General features: G+C 32.9%; 1 protein-coding gene across 2 annotated transcripts; it reads left to right on the top strand.

Annotated features, from left to right (window-relative positions):
• Positions 1 to 1,028: 1,028 nt before the first annotated feature.
• On the top strand, positions 1,029 to 16,674 carry dysf (neuronal PAS domain protein dysfusion). 2 transcript variants are annotated; one of them, XM_015330653.2, is made up of 10 exons: positions 1,029 to 1,168; positions 1,729 to 1,910; positions 5,902 to 5,963; positions 6,065 to 6,154; positions 6,504 to 6,680; positions 6,769 to 6,953; positions 7,032 to 7,138; positions 7,224 to 7,377; positions 7,443 to 8,042; positions 8,138 to 16,674. In XM_015330653.2, the coding sequence occupies exons 1-10, from the start codon at positions 1,158 to 1,160 to the stop codon at positions 8,535 to 8,537; spliced, it is 1,968 nt and encodes a 655-aa protein (XP_015186139.1). In that variant the 5' UTR covers positions 1,029 to 1,157; the 3' UTR covers positions 8,538 to 16,674. The 2 variants fall into 2 exon arrangements, with proteins under 2 accessions (XP_015186139.1, XP_089026450.1); XM_089170324.1 differs by lacking the exon at positions 1,029 to 1,168 and adding an exon at positions 3,208 to 3,330 and having other exon boundaries at positions 1,771 to 1,910.
• Positions 16,675 to 17,843: the final 1,169 nt, after the last annotated feature.

The following is a 17,843-nucleotide window of genomic DNA, read 5'->3' as shown; positions in this document are numbered from 1 at the left end:
TATTTTATTAACATGGGAGAGAGAGAAAGATTGTTTCCCCTTACGATGCAACCTTAAATGCACGTCCCAGTAATCTGCGAAATAAATTTCGTAATAACCCACCAAACAAGACTCGAAGATTTGATAAGAACATTTTCAACGCGTGACGATCAATTCATAACTCAACAAAATGATTCATTTATATTTTATTAAATTCAATGCATACACAGTCTAAGTATTATAAACGTTCTCCAAAACATGGGACTCCTAAACAGGACCCTTCTTAGCAGTGAAAAAACGAAAAGATTAAAAATTAAAAAATAAAAACAAGAAGAATAAGAATAAGAATAATAAGAAGAATACGAAGAGAAGAATGTATTCTGCCAAGGTGATTACATCGCGGTTACGTAATAGTGACGGCTACTGAAAGACTTTCGCAGGAGACCGCCAAAAATGTCCTGGCCGTTAGAAGGTACCGGGCGCAAAACCGCACGCAGAAAAGAAGAGGTATTACTGGTAGCCGAGGTGGTACCGGCGATGATATTTGTGGTAGTAGTGGAGGTGGTAGTGGTGGTGGTGGTGGTGGTGGTGGTGGTGGTGATGATGATGATGCCTGGTGGTGTGTTGCTGCCGTAGATGATGATGATGATAATGATGATGATTATGATGATGGTGGTGGTGGTGGTGGATGTGGTAGTGGTGGTACTAGCACATAGCGATGGCGGTGGTAAAAGAACATGACTGCTCGATCGTGACCCAACAAAGGGTGAGGGGGAGGGAGTTACGAAGAAAAGAGTTGGAAAGAGAAAGAGAATGAAAGGAAAACAGCTTTGAACCTAGAGACAAAGAAAGATAGAAAGAGAAAGAGAAAGAGAGATGACAGCAGAGCGCAATGGCTTATGCGGGTGGAAGAAGAGTGAAAGAGGAAGGAGGTGGAGGTGGTCTACCAAGTGGTGGTAGTAGTAATACTGTTGGTGGTGGAGGTGTTGGTGGAGGTGGTAATGGTGAGGAGGAGGTAGGAGATGCAGCCTCCGCCAGTATCCACGTGTTCAGTGTAGTAGCGCGTTATGACCCGGATGTTAGATCGTAGCTGCAGTTTCGCGAGAACCTGCCGACCCGGATGTCCCGCTCGACGTCTACCGCTGATCAACAGCTAATGTCCTCCTGGCCACCAAAATATGTTCAATCGGTAAGTCCGATATTGATAATCTTATTATATATCTAAAATATCTTATTTTCATCCTAGAATAATATGTTCTTATCGATAGATAAGAATAATCTATGATCTATGAATCTTTATGGGTTATAGAGATCTTTGTGTTATTGCGTTTAGGGGCTTCATTGATTTTTGTTGATAATACTTGAAGGGAGGATTTTTTTTAGGAATGATTTTTACGCACGAAAGATGGATCTTTTTTTTTAAGTTTGTCTATTCGATAATGATATAAAATGACGATAAAAAAGGATCGGATAATCGACGACATTGTTAAATAAATTTAATTCTTAATTTTTGTTTCTATCCTTGCTCGTTTAGCATCACTTAAACGAAACGTGCTTAATCGGGTACTTTCGCGCGAGTTTGAATTTGAACAAATTGTAAATCAAAATACGCGTTGATAAAAAGGATGAGATTAAAAGTAGGGGAGAAGGTTATCGGTTGACGAGAGGGGGGAGGGTAAAAATGGGAATGGTCAGTCGGTAGGTGATCGAACGTATGTTTAGTGGTAACGCATCGATGTGTGCTTGAAGGATAGATGCGAGCAAATCGACGAAAGGCGCCAGCAAACTACGAAGGGACCTGATAAATGCCGAAATCGCGAATCTACGTGATCTACTCCCGCTACCGCCCTCGACACGCCAGAGACTTTCTCAGTTGCAACTTATGGCCTTGGTCTGCGTCTTTCTGCGAAAAGCCAACTACTTTCAACAAGGTATGTTTCGGATTATAATAGGAAATTATTCCTCGTATCTCCGTCTATTCGTTTAATCTCTGTTTTTACGAAACGTGTTCCCTGTTTTCATTTTTTTTTTCTTTATCAATAACATCGACGATATAGATTTGTTAAAACAAATTTTATTTTATTTAAAAAAAAAATCACTTTGGCCATCGCAAACGCCGATTCTTTAATTCCAAAAATAAATTCATTCGTATGTGTATACGTTAATAATAAATACATAAATAAAATCTAAATAATGAATATTAGCAAATGAAATTCGATATAAAAGAAAGAACGTTAATATATATGACAGAAGATAAAAAATGAAGCGAGAAAACAGGGTTTCCATCTAGCCGAGTCTTCGTCGCTCGACGAAGACTTTAATGCCGGCAAATGGACAACTACTTAAAGTAAGTACGCGTTGTGTACATACTAACTGCGCTTGCTGTTACAAACCGGAAGGGACACAAGATTGTACATAGTAGAAGGAAAGTTTTTGCTTTAAAAAAAGATGAAAAAATCAAACCAAAATAAATAAAAATGAAAATTAAAAATTAACAAACATAAATGGCGAACGGTATCGTGTTTTCTTTCGGCGTATTACACCTGAGAAAAAAAGAAAAACATTCAAAGCCCGAGTTCGCCGACGTTAAACGGCTTGGTGTAACGATGCACGTAAAAGCGATCACGTAGGGTATACGTGGGAGTCTTTGGATGGAGTAACGGTGATTGCAATATCGCAGAGGTATTACAAGAAAGTCGTCGATATGCGATCCTCGTTTACGGGATTTCTGTTAACTCGAATTCTAACTTTCGTCCGACGAATTAATATCCTACATGATTTATTTTCATTTACTTTATCTTCTTTTTTCCCCTTTTTTTTATCTTTTTTTCAGAGCACGAAGATAAAAAAAGTGTCATCCGTGTAAAATTTGTTTAATCGATTGTTATCGGGAAACGTATTTAGGAATATTAAACGACGATGATGACGATGACGACGACGAACTTCCGTTTGAGTCTGTCTCCTTCCTGCTACCCCTCTGATTTTATTCTTCTTTCTTTATTTTTTTCTATTCTTATTTTATCAGATATTTTATTCAAACATGGTTATGCAAAATGCGATTAAATTTTCTTTTCTAAATACAATTCATATTCGAATATCGAGAAAAAAAACAACATTTGAAAATAGAAAGACGCGATTGTGCGTGTGTGTTCGACAATTGCCGTAGTTAACAAATTTGTCGGTTGAGAACTCTCGTGTGAAATTTAATGATGTCCGTATTGTTTTTAGGTGATTGGGGAGGAACATATGCATAACCATGTATGAAAGACGAGGGGTCGCAAGGGAGGAAGGGAGATTACTCGATAAACGGACCAAAAATACCCCACTTAGCGTCGTCGTATTTCGCTTATGGTAAATTCTTTTATCAATATCTTTCTCTATCACGAAATGCAACAAACAAATGAATGAGCAACTGGAAGTAACAATTAATTATCGAAAAACCTTTGAATTTATTTTTGGTTCTCTTCTTATCGATTCAAAATCATTTGTACAATTTAAAATAATCGTTTAGGTAGAAACAAGTGAACGAACGAACGAACGAACGAACGAAAACATTTAGTTTTATGATTTTCAAGCAGAGCCTTCGCCGACGTTTTTATCTTGAAAAGTATGACAAAATATTTATGAACTTGTAATCAAATCGCGCTAACGCGAAAATAACTCCTCCGTAAAATATTATTTGCAACGTGTGTGTGTGTATATATTATCTCTTATTCTGTTAGGACGATGGTTAACACGACGACGTAGTTGGACGTTTCTAAAATAAATTACTTAACTACTACTTTCTCTCGGTAGTCTCGTAATAAAAAAGAAGATCTCTTATTGAGAGCTGTATCGGTCTCCGAACTGAACGCGATTGCTGTCTTTCATAGTTTTCCAAGAGGAAACAAATGATAATACAAATTTAATGAAATTAAACCAACGTCTGTTATAAAACAAGAAACCCCCCTTATTAACTGAAAAGAAAAAGTTAAGAAAACGTTAAAATCCCGTGTAATTTCATCGTAATATAAAATACGTATCGAAATTATTTTTGTCTCCAAGAACATTATTAATAATTCGTATTAGAAATGAAAGTGGAAGAAGAGGAAAAAGAAAAAGAAAAAGAAAAAGAAGAAGAAGAAGTAGAAGATAGATCCTTCTTGTCGTTGTCGTCATCGTCATCGAAGTTACTTGCTTTACTTGCTTTCTTACTTGCTTGCTTGCTTGCTTGCTTGCTCGCTTGCTTACTTACACTTGGTCGGAGTGAAATCGTCGGGTTTTAAATACCCGTTGATTTATATTTCCGATAAACACACCATGTCGAGACGAGAGCTCTTGAGGAGTATCTAGCGTACGATATCCCCGCCATATAGTTCGCGCCCGTTTACTTCTCTTAACATTCGATGCAATATCATCGGTGTGTATTAGAAGTCTTGAAGTTTTAAGGTACGCCGTCTAGCTAGCTAGCTAGCTAGCTAGTTCGCTTGCTCGCGTAAAGGTAGGTAATGTCGAGAAAGACAGAAAGAAAGAGAGAGAGAGAAAGAAAGAGAGAAAGAGAGAGAGAGAGAGAGAGAGAGAGAGAGAGAGAGAGAGGGACGCGAAGGTACAAGGCAAGAAGGCAAGATCGGCGCGCGTTCAAACTCCGTAGAGTCTAAGCGCGAGTTCCGGGTGATCCGCTGACCTCTCGGCCTTTGCAACAACACTCTCACGCTCCTGTAACCCATACTCCCCCTATATCCTCTCCTCTCTCTCTAGTTCGCTGTTTCTTTCCTTCTTCGCCGAAGCTCCGTTTCCCTTGCTCTATCTTCTCCCTCCCAACCCTTCCCTCCCTACCTCCCTTACTCCCCCCACCTCCTTCCTACCTACCCTCTCTCTCTATCTCTCTTTTACTGATTCCTTTTCCTCCATCTTTCGTCTTCTTCTTCCTTTAGCTTTGTCTTTCTATCCTTCTCTTTCTGTTTTCTTCTTCTTCTTTTCTATCTTTCTTCGTCTTTCCTTCTGATTATTCGCCCACCTCTCCGTACTCTCCGTTTCTCTTCTTTCCAACCAACCAACCAACCACCCATCCACCCACCCTTTCTCCCCCTTATCGAATACTATAGTCCGTGGTAGCGGACCTCGCAAGCGTAGCCACGTTGCATTAGCATAATCATTTTTTTATTCCACCGTCTTTTCTTTCCTTTCTTCCTTCCTTGCCTCTTCTCTTATGTTTTTACCTTTCTTTTTCTTTTTCTTTTTCTTCTTCTTATTCTACTTCTACTTCTACTTATACTTCTACTTCTTCTTACTACTATTACTACTTATTCTTCATCATTGTCTGTCGTCTTGTCCTTTATTCCTTCTCACGATATCGAACTCAAATTTCTATCTTGATTTGTGTGATTTTCTTGTTTCTAAAAATTTGTGTTAAGTTCACGAATCATCATTGTTTTATTTTCTTCGTTATAATTTGTTTAAAATTGCATGAAAATGTTTTAGTATAATATTTTCTTCTTCTTCTTATTTTTTATTCTTCTATTTTTATCAATATATTCAATTCGAATTTTAAAAATATTTCGTTTGTATTCCACATTTTTGATTTGAATTATTGAAAATTCGTTTAATTTCGTAAACCATTTTTCATTTTGTTCTTTCATTATTCTATTAATTTCTTTATGAATTTGTTTAAAAGTCGCACATAAACGGAAAGATACGATTGTCGATTTTTTTTACGATCCACGTTTTCGAGGTGTTGTTTATCAAGTTTGATAAGAGCAAACATTAGAAAGAAGAACACGTAAATGATAATCAAATATAGCCACACCGTTTCCCATCGCCATAAAAATGTTCACTGTCGCGTGCGCGTTCTTTCCAATGTCTATATATCGTGTAGATAGGATTATTTTTTTTCTCTATTGCTTTTTTCTTTCTTTCTAATCGTCAATCGTATTTTTGTTTCAGCCCTGAAAAATTGTCCGTCGGAATCATCGAACATGCCAACCCCAAACATCGGATTTTCCAAAGTATTTAGATTTCTTTCTTTTTTATCGCGATATATTAACGATTAACAGTCATTGTAACGGAGCGGGAACAAACTTTTTACAAGTGCATACAATTCTTTCAGGCTATGTCCGGATTTATCATGATGATGACGCAACAAGGAAAATTATTGTACATATCGGAAAATGCTGCGGAATACCTCGGGCATTCGATGGTAATCACGATCCGTATATTTTCCATAGGATACACGCGTCTAACTCTGACGTTAATTTTAACATCTATTTTTAAAGATCGTCTGTATAAATTTTTATCATCATCCATTCTCTTATATTCAATTTTTCATCATAAAACGCGCAGGTTGCAAATTATTCGAAACTTTTGTTGGTTTAATATTGATACTAAGCGTAATAAAGTTTTTTTTTTTTATTCAAACTTATCAATAAGTTTGTTTCATCATTATTTATATTTTTATTTATAATTTGTTAATACAAAATTTCATGTATCCTAAAACATACATTCCATCTTTTAATCTGCAATAAAAATAACGATTATGAATCCTTTAGGAGGATTTGTTAATCCATGGGGATAGCGTTTACGACGTGATAGATAAACAGGACCACATGATAGTTCAAAATCAATTGGCAAGAAATAGTCCAGCACCGAATGACAGAAGATTATTCCTTTGTCGGATAAACGTGTCAAGAAATTCTCGAAGGCAGCTTCGGTTTGGCGATCAAAAGGTTAAAGTTCGTGGGAATTTTATCGCGACAAAAAATATTATGACGCGAGACAATGTTATACGATTAAAAACGCCACGATTTTTTATAGGTCGTCTTAGTGGAAGGTCATTTCTTACCTTTCGTTCCTGTTTGCAATCGTAATGAATTCGTTTTTTTGGCATCTTGTACTCCGGTTGTTTTACCGGAAACACGAGAAAGTATCGTTCAAGGAGCCACGAATATTTTCACTACGATTCACTCGATGGACATGAAGTACCTGCACATTGATAAAACGTAAAATATTTTTCTACATTAACACGTATGTTAAACATATTAAATTACAAATCAAATTACAAATAGATATTTGTATAGAGCGGAAAGTCATATGGAGTATAACCGTTCGGAGCTCGTTGGTGTTTCGTGGTACAATCTTTTGCATTGGGATTCGATACGAACGGCTTATTGCAAACATCAGACAGGTACTACATTTGTTCTATTCCATGAAATATATTATTTTTTTTCTTTTATTTATAAAAGTAATAAATTAAACGTTTATTGTTTCAGTTATACAATCGGATCAAGAAAGATCGAGTACAGCTTTGTTGAGGCTACAAAGTCGTTCCGGAAGATGGTTCTGGGTTCATTGCGTTCTCCAAGTAAAGGAAACGTCGGAGGAGTGTCAGCATCCAATAATCGTGTGCACCAATCAAGTATTAAGGTATGTTATTTCTAAGTTATTATACGAATATGATCATTCCAGGATTTGTTTTTATATTATTTTAGCGATAGAGAAGCCGAAGTGATGAGATCGAGTTCATGGTTGTATCAATATTCGTCTCAAGCAAAATTCACTTATGGTATATGTTCAACTGGACAGACACGTGGCGTGGCATACACGATTGGTGCACAAAGTACTGGTTCACAGCAACAACAGGAATACGTACGTTCATCGTCATTGGGACACAGTAGCGATGCCGAACAGTCACCATCGATTTGCAACTTGGATCAAGAATCTCATAGATCTACAAAAACAGAACCAGTGGATTATCCTAGCAGGTTACCTTGGGACGATGTAGAACCGGTCGACATGTCTATCGGTAGTGCCCAAGAACATGACAACAGGAGTTTACAGTTTCACTCGCAACATGGCAATCCCCATCATCATCATCACCATCATCATCATCATCCTCCTCATCCTCCTCCTCAGGGACTTGGACAATTCTCCGGTAGATACCATAAGTCGCATCAAAAAAGTTCCTTACATTTGGCTGGATACAGAGGGAAATTTGTGCAGTATCACGGCCAGTTTAGCAGCGGGACGGACACTACGAAATATTACATCACCGATCTGGACAAGGAATACGGATGTACCGGTGATCAGCGGTGGGTAAACGATGTTCTATCTTTCATTAGTGAGCAAATTCGTACGGTTGACGGTCAATCAGGTTTGATGTGATACTCCTTCCTGACGCGAACAGGAGTACCGTCCACAAACGACTCCCTACGAAAGTTTTACCATCAGCGATAACAGTTGGCTCGAGCCCTAACGAGCCAGTCGAGTCCTCGACCGAACATTGGAGTTCCAGTCCAGCATGGTCCGACGCCTTGCAGAGGGTCCCTGACGTGGTTCATCAGGAGCTCAGTCCATATATCACCACACCGACGACTCCTGCAGACACACCAGATTCCGATTTACATTCCGAGGCACCCATTTTCAATTTCGACTGGGCTGGAGAACAACACGTACCCAATTTGAAGATAACATTTCGTAGCTCCAATCACGAGCCAAAAGATGTTCAAGACGTCCAACCTATAACTCTACAATTACCCCGTAGAAAGGGCCATTCCGGTGACGAGTCTAAGGACTTTGCCAAGTGAATGTCCGTTTCTTTTAGTTAGACCAATCTCTCTTTAATTTAACAACTTTCGCGTTCTCTGATATCTTCTTGTTCTTTATTTTATTTTATTTTTTTTCTTTCTCCTATACAATCGTAGCTCATAAATTTAACGGTGCTGTGGATAACCGAGTATTTACGTTGACCTAATTGTTGTCGACAATTAATCTAATCGGTGAAGTATTGATCTGTGCCTTTTAGATTTTAATAATATAGTTCTTTTAGTAATCCCCAGACCCTTTGCTTGTTATATAATTCCTATACGAATGATACGTACAAGTAAAGGTAATCTGTCCAATTTAGGGCTAACTTTTTAAATAGAAATATTAATGTAGGGATACGCAGCGTGCATATGTAAGAAGTAGACTTTTAAATACGATGAAGGACAAACTATCCGAATTTTTGCGTGAAAAAAGGGTGCACGATAAATCAACGATTAGAATGACAATATTTTCGTATATATTAAAATGACATGAGATATAAATAATAAAAATGAATGTATATCGTTGCATATAGTTACCTTTTATCACGAAAAATAATATGGCGACGACGATGACGACACAACAAAAACAACAAATGGTAAAAATATTATCTTATTTTTTTTCTTCTTTTTTTTGTTGTTGTACAGCGATTTTACGCGAAAGTATCAGCATAAAACAATAATAGATTTTTACGTGTAATTTTGTAGGATAAATTTGTCGCAAACTCGTATTGCGAATATTTTTTATGTAGACGTTCCTGAGCACCCAATGTATAAACGTACAATTTCTAATTAATAATGTTCGCGCATAATAGTATCCTTTCATTTTCTCTCTTTTTCTCTTTCTCTTTCTCTCTTTCTCATATCAAGAATTTTCTATTATTAATTAATTAGCATTGAATGAAAAAACAATGACGCTTCAAAATGGCGTCTCAATAAAAAAAACGCATAATTATTTTAATTCTATTTGTTACGAGTTTTTCCGGTTATAATTAGGCGAGAGTAAGCATTTATTATTAAAATCTCCTTTGATTTCATTAAATTTATCTTTTTATCGAAAAAAGAAAAAAATTAAAGATGAATAATATTTATTAAATTTTATTATTATTTAATTTTATTCGTAGTTCCTATTTTATAAATAATTAATAACAACAGTTGAATTATAGTAAAAGAAATAAAATTTAATTTTCGTATATTTGATTGATATCTCAAATATTTCGTAATCAACTGTCGCATAAGATCGTTAGAAGATTGTCAAGAAATATTTTTATACTACTTGTCCTACATTTTTCTTTTTTTATTATTATTATTATTAACATCCAATAAGCTTACTATCGCCTATATTTTATTGTCAGTGCCATTTCGCTATTAGAAAATTTCTCTCTCTCTCTCTATCTCTCTTTCTATTTTTTTGTTTTAAACGGTGTTCTGTCCTTTTAAATCACCGTTTCTTTTTAGTTTAATATTTTTGTCGCCCCCCCCCCCTAGAAACAAACGTAGGCTTCAACATTTGCGAATTTCTTCGACGATCCTAATTAAAAAAAAACGTCGTGTAACGCAGTTATCTGTAAAAGAAAGAAACGCTTAAGATTGTTTCTTTTTTTTCTTTTCCTTTCTTTTTATAATTATTTAAAAATTCTTATTATTACAAAAAGAAATTTGCAAACAGTTTCGCATCGTTTACTCAACGATCGAGGGTATATATAAAATATACACGACCGAAGAATGAGATTGATTCTTTTAATAAATAAAAAAAAAAAGTTAAATTCGTGTGCAGAGGAAATGATATGCCTTGGAACTTCGTACAATATTTGTATATTAAAGTTTATTCATGTATTAGTTTCTATTTTTATATTTCCTTAAATCCTCAATCCAATCAACCCTTCATTCTTAAAATCGAATTTACAATTGAAGAAAATATTCGTCAAAATTGACAACAATTGTTAGTCAAGATGTCAGAGATTACCAAAAATAGAAATTTGGAAATTGAAGGTTTTCGAAGATTTGAATTAATGCATAAAATGAATCTTTGTATAAACATAAAAAAAAAGTTAAAACAATTGGATCTATTGTTCGTTTAGGGCTGAAAATATTTTTTTTTCTTTCTTTTTTTGTTGCCTATAATTGATCGTAGGAAACAACATCTTGATTTATAAGATTTTGTTAGAAAAATCTTTATTTGAATTTTCAGACAAGTGTTAAATTTTTTTTATCGCAAGGACAAGGAACTTCATAACCCTTGCTATTATTTAAACGAGCCATCTGCGTTTAAAGTCGAGTAATATGTGATGGATAGGTGTGTGTGTGTGTGAAATGTTTTATTACTTTTTTGTTTTTTCTACATGTTTCTTCTTCGTTCTCTCTCGAGCTCGAAATAAACAAATTTTGTTGTTGTGAAGACGAAATTAACGGCAATTGGGGAGGGGAAACACATGAAAATTATTAAATTAAAGAAAAAGGATAAGTATCGATTTCCTTTTCCCCATTTCTTTACGAAATTGTTTACAAATATGTCGTGAAACGAGTTTTGTAAAAATTTATTTTATTTTACACGTATTATCTCTTATTATTGATATATTTTTACCGTCCTGATTTTTAATCAGCTTTTTTATTTTCTGGAGAAAAAGAAATGCGATTATTTTCGTTAGGATAAATTTAATAAAAAACAAAAAAAGCAAAAAAAAAATGAGTGATTTTTAAAAAAGATGCAGCGTCCGGCTATATGAAAAACTTTTTTAATCATTTTTCGTACCACACGAGTGAACATAAAACAAGAAAGAAAAAATTAAATATGAACAATATTTTGTAATACTTTAGCGATTGGAAATTATTTTTGAAATAAATCATTAATCATAAAGAAATAACAAAGAATCGAATCATATTAATTAGTATTGTTTATCATATTATCGAATCATTTGTTGAAATTTGTTAGCTGGACGTTGTGTGGAAAAACTTAAAGAAAATTTGCAGAAAGAAATAAGATTAAATAAATGTCCTTTGTTTTTTTTTGTTTTCAATCCTTTTCTTTTTTCTTCCTTTTTTTCTCATCTTCTTTTTTTTTTCATTTTATCGACATGAATATAGAAACAATGGGAAGTTAGAGTCACAGACAATAGAGTATATTCTTCCACGATTTTCTAAATGTTTATCGCGCTATACAATTCTACTCGCTCGTTGCATCTTTGGCACCTTATATACTCTCGACTCATATTCTTCGTTAATATAAAACACGTATATAAACATAGATTGAGTACATCGGTGTTTACAATTATCTACGTTTAAAAAAAGTCGTACATTATACATGTTTGTTCTTATTATTTTTTTTTTTATTTTTTATTCTTCTTCTTTTATCTTCATCTTTACCGACTTCGTCTATTATTTTTTTCTTTTCTTTTTACCTCTCTCTTTCTCTCTCAATAAGAAGGTATATGTACGCTTATTACACAAAAAACGTGCATACGCGACTACCAAATCCATGCACGACGAGTATGCGTGTTTAAGAAACACCGTTTCATCGTCCTCCTACTTTTTAAAACTTTATCATCGTTCTAGAAATTTCATTTTTGTGCGTGACACGTGTGTGTTCTCTTGGCAAACATTTAAATTGTTTTTAATTCTCATTTCGAACGAAAATTATTTTACCTCCCCTCTCGTTCCCTCCCTCCCCCTCCGTCCTACCTCATACACACGGAACTAACATTTTGTTCACCACGAGTGTGCAGTGTTGTAGCGTACGTAATACGTAAGTAATATAATACATAGATTTGTTCTCGCACTATCATCATTATATCATTCTCCTCCTCTTCCTCCTCTTCTCTTTCTCATTTTTATTAATACATAATAATAAGTGTTACGCTTTTATGCGCTTTTATTCGGGGTAGTACTTTAAAAAACGGTACGTACAATGTATTTTAAAAAAAGATGCCCCCATTTGTTCTCTTTTTTTTTTTTTTACTTAATTACTTTTTTCTTTAAAAATAACCAACAAAGAAAAAAGAAACATTAAACAAAATGTCTTCTCGCTTTATTCTTCACCTAACTTTTTTTTTGGTTTCGGTGGCTTAATGCGTATCGGAGTTAATAATTACACTTGGCGGACAGAGTGCACACGTTTTGTGCACATACAATGGAGTTACAGGAGTATTCGTACTCATACTGTAAATTTATGTATAACAATGAATATTTTTTTTTGAAATATTGATATTACAATTTGATTGTGAAAGAATATTTTATTATAAGAAAAGTATAATTTAACGTAAATGATAAATGGTCTCACAAGAGTATGGCAAATCGTTTGAAAAGCATCAGAAGATACAAAAGAGGATCAACTGAGTATTATTTAGAAAAATAATTATTATATTTTTATTATATCTTACGTAGATGCAAATACTTTTAGAAGTTAGACCAATTTTTTTTATCATTTAAGTAAAATTATATATTTTTTTTTGTAACAATAACACGCGTTCTTTCGAAATCAAATTGATTATCAATTTAAAATTTGAATAATCCTAAAATAAATTCATGTAAAAAATGATTGTTTAAAAACTGCATTATAAACAATATAAATTATTTTTAAATTGACAGTGAAATGACGGAGTACGAGTAATATTCCTGTGATTTACTTTATGTATCGATAATTACGACAATATAAACAAAAATTGCAAAAAATTGCATTAACATTTAATATCATTATAATATATTTTATGTTAAAATTATTTATATCGTATATAAAAAAACAAACATGAATAAAACACAAAATGTATAATTTGTTCATTTAGTTCATTGTCATAATTACCAATATAATTATGTACTAGTTTAACATAAGTACGTATGTATGCGTGTACGTATGTATGCGTATATGTATGCATGTATGCAAATATTCATGTAAATATCTCCACGTAATGTACGTAAAATGTATGTGTGCGGACTCTCGTTACGAAATAGAGCAGTGCCAGTGGAGGCAGTCGACTTTTGACACACTTCTATGCTTTTTTTCGTATTATGCTCGCAAAGAATGGACGGGGTCACCGGTCCGTTCAAGATGACTCATAGACGGGTCTAGAAAGGATAGCTTGTTTTATACAACACGTTTCTCCTTCCTTCCTTCCTTCCTTTCTTTCTTCTACTTACTATACCTTATAATAATACTTTGCACTCTCTCTCTCTCTCTTTCTCTCTAAGTAGTTTCAGTTTCTTTCGACGATTATTATTTCTTCTAGACACTTTCATAAATCATCCTTAAACGAGTTCAAGTGAGTGATGATACACATAGAATATTTATACAGACACACACATACAACACACATACAGATACACGATTATCAGGTTAGTCAATTGATTTTCTTTCGGCCTTTTTTTTCCTTCCTTTTTTCTATCATCATTCGTATGCTTGAATATTCGATTTGTTTCATTGATTTTGTTGATAATTTATTTTTAAAAAACACAATCTATCGTATCTTTTTTTAATTATAGAAACGAAGACAGAAATACGTAATCAAATATTCGAATAATCGTCGAACGATGTAACACCGCCGTCCGTAATTGTTTGACAAAATGGTATATCATTCGAATTAATTTTTTTTTTAACTAAAATAGGAAAATTCATTTGTTTAAGAAAACAACGTTCGAACAACGTGTATATACGCATACTCGGACTAAACGAATAAACAAACACACTCGAGCGCACGCGTGCGCGCACACACACACACACATATACACATATACGTAAAAATTAAGGATGCTTTGCGGATAAAAAATTTCGTGAAGTTTCGAAGAAGACGTTAGATATTTATGAACAATAAATTTTCGTGAACTGTTATACTCCTTTCCTTGAAAAAAAAAATAAAAAAAAGGGAATTAAAAAATTATTATTACAAGCAGATAAAAAAAAAATAATGAATAAAAAAGAATAGAAAAAATAAAATAAAATAAAATATAAAAAGAAGAAGAAAAGTAATGGGGGGGGGGGTGTAGGAGAGGGGCCTATTTCAAAGTCACTCGACATACTTTTCAAGAGAGTTTTGCAGATTCAATTCCATTGCCAGATGTTACAGGGAGAGAAGAAGGAGTGAGCGGTTTCGTTTACAAATGAGGACTATGTAATTAAAGCGGAGAGGAAGGAAAAGCCAGCAGTTTCGGAGTTAGGAGGAGAACGTTTTTCTTCTTCTTTCGAGCCAAACTGTTAGGCAAAGTAAGCGGATAATTCTTTTTTAGAAAACATTTGTGTTCCTCGAAAATTTTCTTATTGCTTTTCTTTTTCTTTTTTTCCTTTTTGTTTTTTCTTTTTTTTTTTTTTTTTGGTGAAAACTCTGAGAGACTCCTTTTATATTAACCCTTTGAACTCGTATGTCTCATCCAAAGCGACTATAATAATAATAATAACAATAATAACAATAATAATAATAATAATAATAATAATAATAAGAATTTACCGTTGCAGCATATTTCTCAGTCGATTATTTTTATTTATTATAATTCCCAACTTTGTTTCTAAAGATTATATCAAAATAAAAATCGGATGACAAGTTTTCCAACGAAATAATATACAAAAGGAATCCCCCTCGATTCTTTTAGGAAAAAGAAAATTAAAAAAGAAAAAGAAATTCGAGTTCAAAGAATCAATAAGATATATTTAATTTCGCATTACCAATTTCAAATGATTTTATTCGTACCACGAAGAATATGATTAATTTTAATTGATAATTAAATAAAGTAATAATTCAAATATATAAATGTGTCTAAGATAATTTTACGTAGTTGAAACTGGAAGATAAATTGGACACATCAGGTACTCCGTATTGCGACATCGATGAATATCATTTAAAAGTTTTTTTTTTCTTTTGATTTTTATGAAAAATAATCGACTTTTTATATAATCGCAAAGTCAAGTATATTTATATGTATTTTTATACACAGTGTCTTTTAAGTAACAATTGATACGAGCCAAACGTTGGGATGATACTAAGCGAAAAACTAACAAAAAGTCAAAAATGTGAAATAAAATTTGTTCGAACAATAACAATGCTTTCGAAGAAAAAAAATAATATTGAAAATTTGTCGAGTATATACGCTTTGTACTTGATTAAGTTTTTCCCTCGATAGATTTTTGCAATTTTACACTCGAATATTTCGGAAAATGTTTTTTTTGTATTTCTTTATAAATATTTTCCATCGGTTGTACTTTTATCATATCGAACAAGGATTTTAATTTCTTTTCAAAGTAGGAAGGTTCGATCAAATGCATGATTACTCGGCACATTTTTTCAACGATTTTTCTTCGAAAACAAAAAAGTTTTATTTGAACAAATTTAATTCTATATTTACGACTATACGTTTTTCATCTACAATAGAATCATATCCTGTTTGCTTGTACCAACAATTAAAGGACACCCTGTATACGATAAGTTATACGAAATTAACAAATTTCTATCGCTAACGAAAAGATATTTTTTTCTCTTTCTATAATGTTATTTTTTTTTTCTTTTACTACTATCGTTGTGGCAGTGGACAAAGAAATGAAGCATCGAATGCGGACAGATTTCTAATGGAAATAATAAAAAAAATAGTTTGATTATGTTTTTTGTTCTTTTCTTCTTTTTGAATAAAAATTACTCACTCGTGTCGAGAGATATTTGATATTTAGATTATTTTAAAATCGATTTTACGAAATAATTTCATTCTAAGAAAGAAGCCCGAACGATTTGTTTCAATGATATGCCAATGAATGAATCAACCCTTTGAATGTATATATATTTTTTTCCGTGTGTGTTATTCTCACTTAAAAGATCAATAATTATATTCGACGTACGAGAGTAGAAATGTTTTTAAACAATTCCGTATGTTTGAATATGAAAAATTCCATTAGTACTTCTCACAACACTGCATTCCGTGTGTGTGTGTGTGTATTAAGTTTGTTTAGGTGTAATAATCGCGTGTACTAAGGTATTTGTGTGTACGTGTGAGTGTTAGTGTAGATAAAGTGCAAGTTAAAGAGTGCTGGTCATTACAGTGGAACCAATCGATTATTTCGTCGACTTATATATTTTCTTTTTGTCCTCTTCTTCTTTTTTTGTATTATCATCGTTTTACGGAGGGTCCTTTGTAAAGAAATTGTTTTTTTTTTCTTCTTTTTTTTTCCACACATCGATAATATCTATCTCCTAAGTATATCGACTATCTTTAAATATTAACGCGCGAACGTCCATACAAACGATTATAACCTTCCTTTGTTTTTTCTTTTTTTTTTGCTTTTTTTTTCAAGTGCATATCTAAGGTGTGAAATTTATCTTTTTTTTTTTTGCACTTTTTCACGAAGGACAATCGGTCGGTTACACTCGCGATTAGATGACCCACACTCTCTTAACATACTTCGACACTTCTAATCAGAGTAGGGCATATATTTGTTTATAAGTCTTTTGATTGCTTTAATAATCAGTTTAACAAAGTTTTTCACGTGATCTTAATCATTCATTTATAGATTTAAACAATCTCTCGTATCTTTTTATAAAATTTATCAATTACTCTACTTAATTGTTTAGACATAATTTTTCATTTGTAATAATAATAATAGTAATAATATCAAAAATTATTATAATTTTGTACAAAAAGAATAATACTAAACAATCACGAATCGTTATATTCGATTACTCGGTGGTAATGTTTTAATCGGTACAAATTTTTGTTTATTACAAGTAATGCCCAATTCTGTTGTAGTTTAATTTTTTTCAATTATTTCCTGCACGTGTACGTGTGTATCGCGCGAATGTGTATGTGGATGTGCGGGTAGCTTCCACTCTTTTTTTTCTTCATTTTTTCTTCATTTTTTCTATATGCTTTTAATTTATACACACGATTTTGTTGTCTCAAGATAATCCTTTCGCATCAATTGTTTTATGTTAATTTAATTATTTTTTATTCTATTTTTTTGTTATTTTTTTGTTATTATTTAAGAAAGAAACAGTTCATCAAACAGATCTTTTGTTGGATCGTTTTCGTAGATCACTTTTATAGGATTAAACTAATCATTTTACTTCCAATTATATTTACAATTATTAAATGCTAAAAGTTTCGTCGAATTTCTTTTCGAATGTAACAAATATTTATTATATTAATAATGTTTATTGTTTATTACAAAAAAAATAACCTATAGACTAATCGGATATTGTTAACGCGAATTTTCTGATTCGATAATCGTCACGTGACAGGTACACCAATTCTACCTACAACGATGAAACGTTTTTAATTTGTATATAGAATAAAAATTAGTTTTTCATTTTATGTAAAAACGAATATATGTTTTATTCATACGAA

The sequence above is a fragment of the Polistes dominula genome, unplaced genomic scaffold (genome assembly GCF_049000335.1).
Source record: "Polistes dominula isolate Pdom_NZ unplaced genomic scaffold, Pdom_raw_medaka contig_15, whole genome shotgun sequence".
NCBI classification, from domain to species: domain Eukaryota; kingdom Metazoa; phylum Arthropoda; class Insecta; order Hymenoptera; family Vespidae; genus Polistes; species Polistes dominula.
The sequence above is the reverse complement of the archived record's forward strand: the minus strand, read 5'-3'. Positions and strand labels throughout refer to the sequence as shown.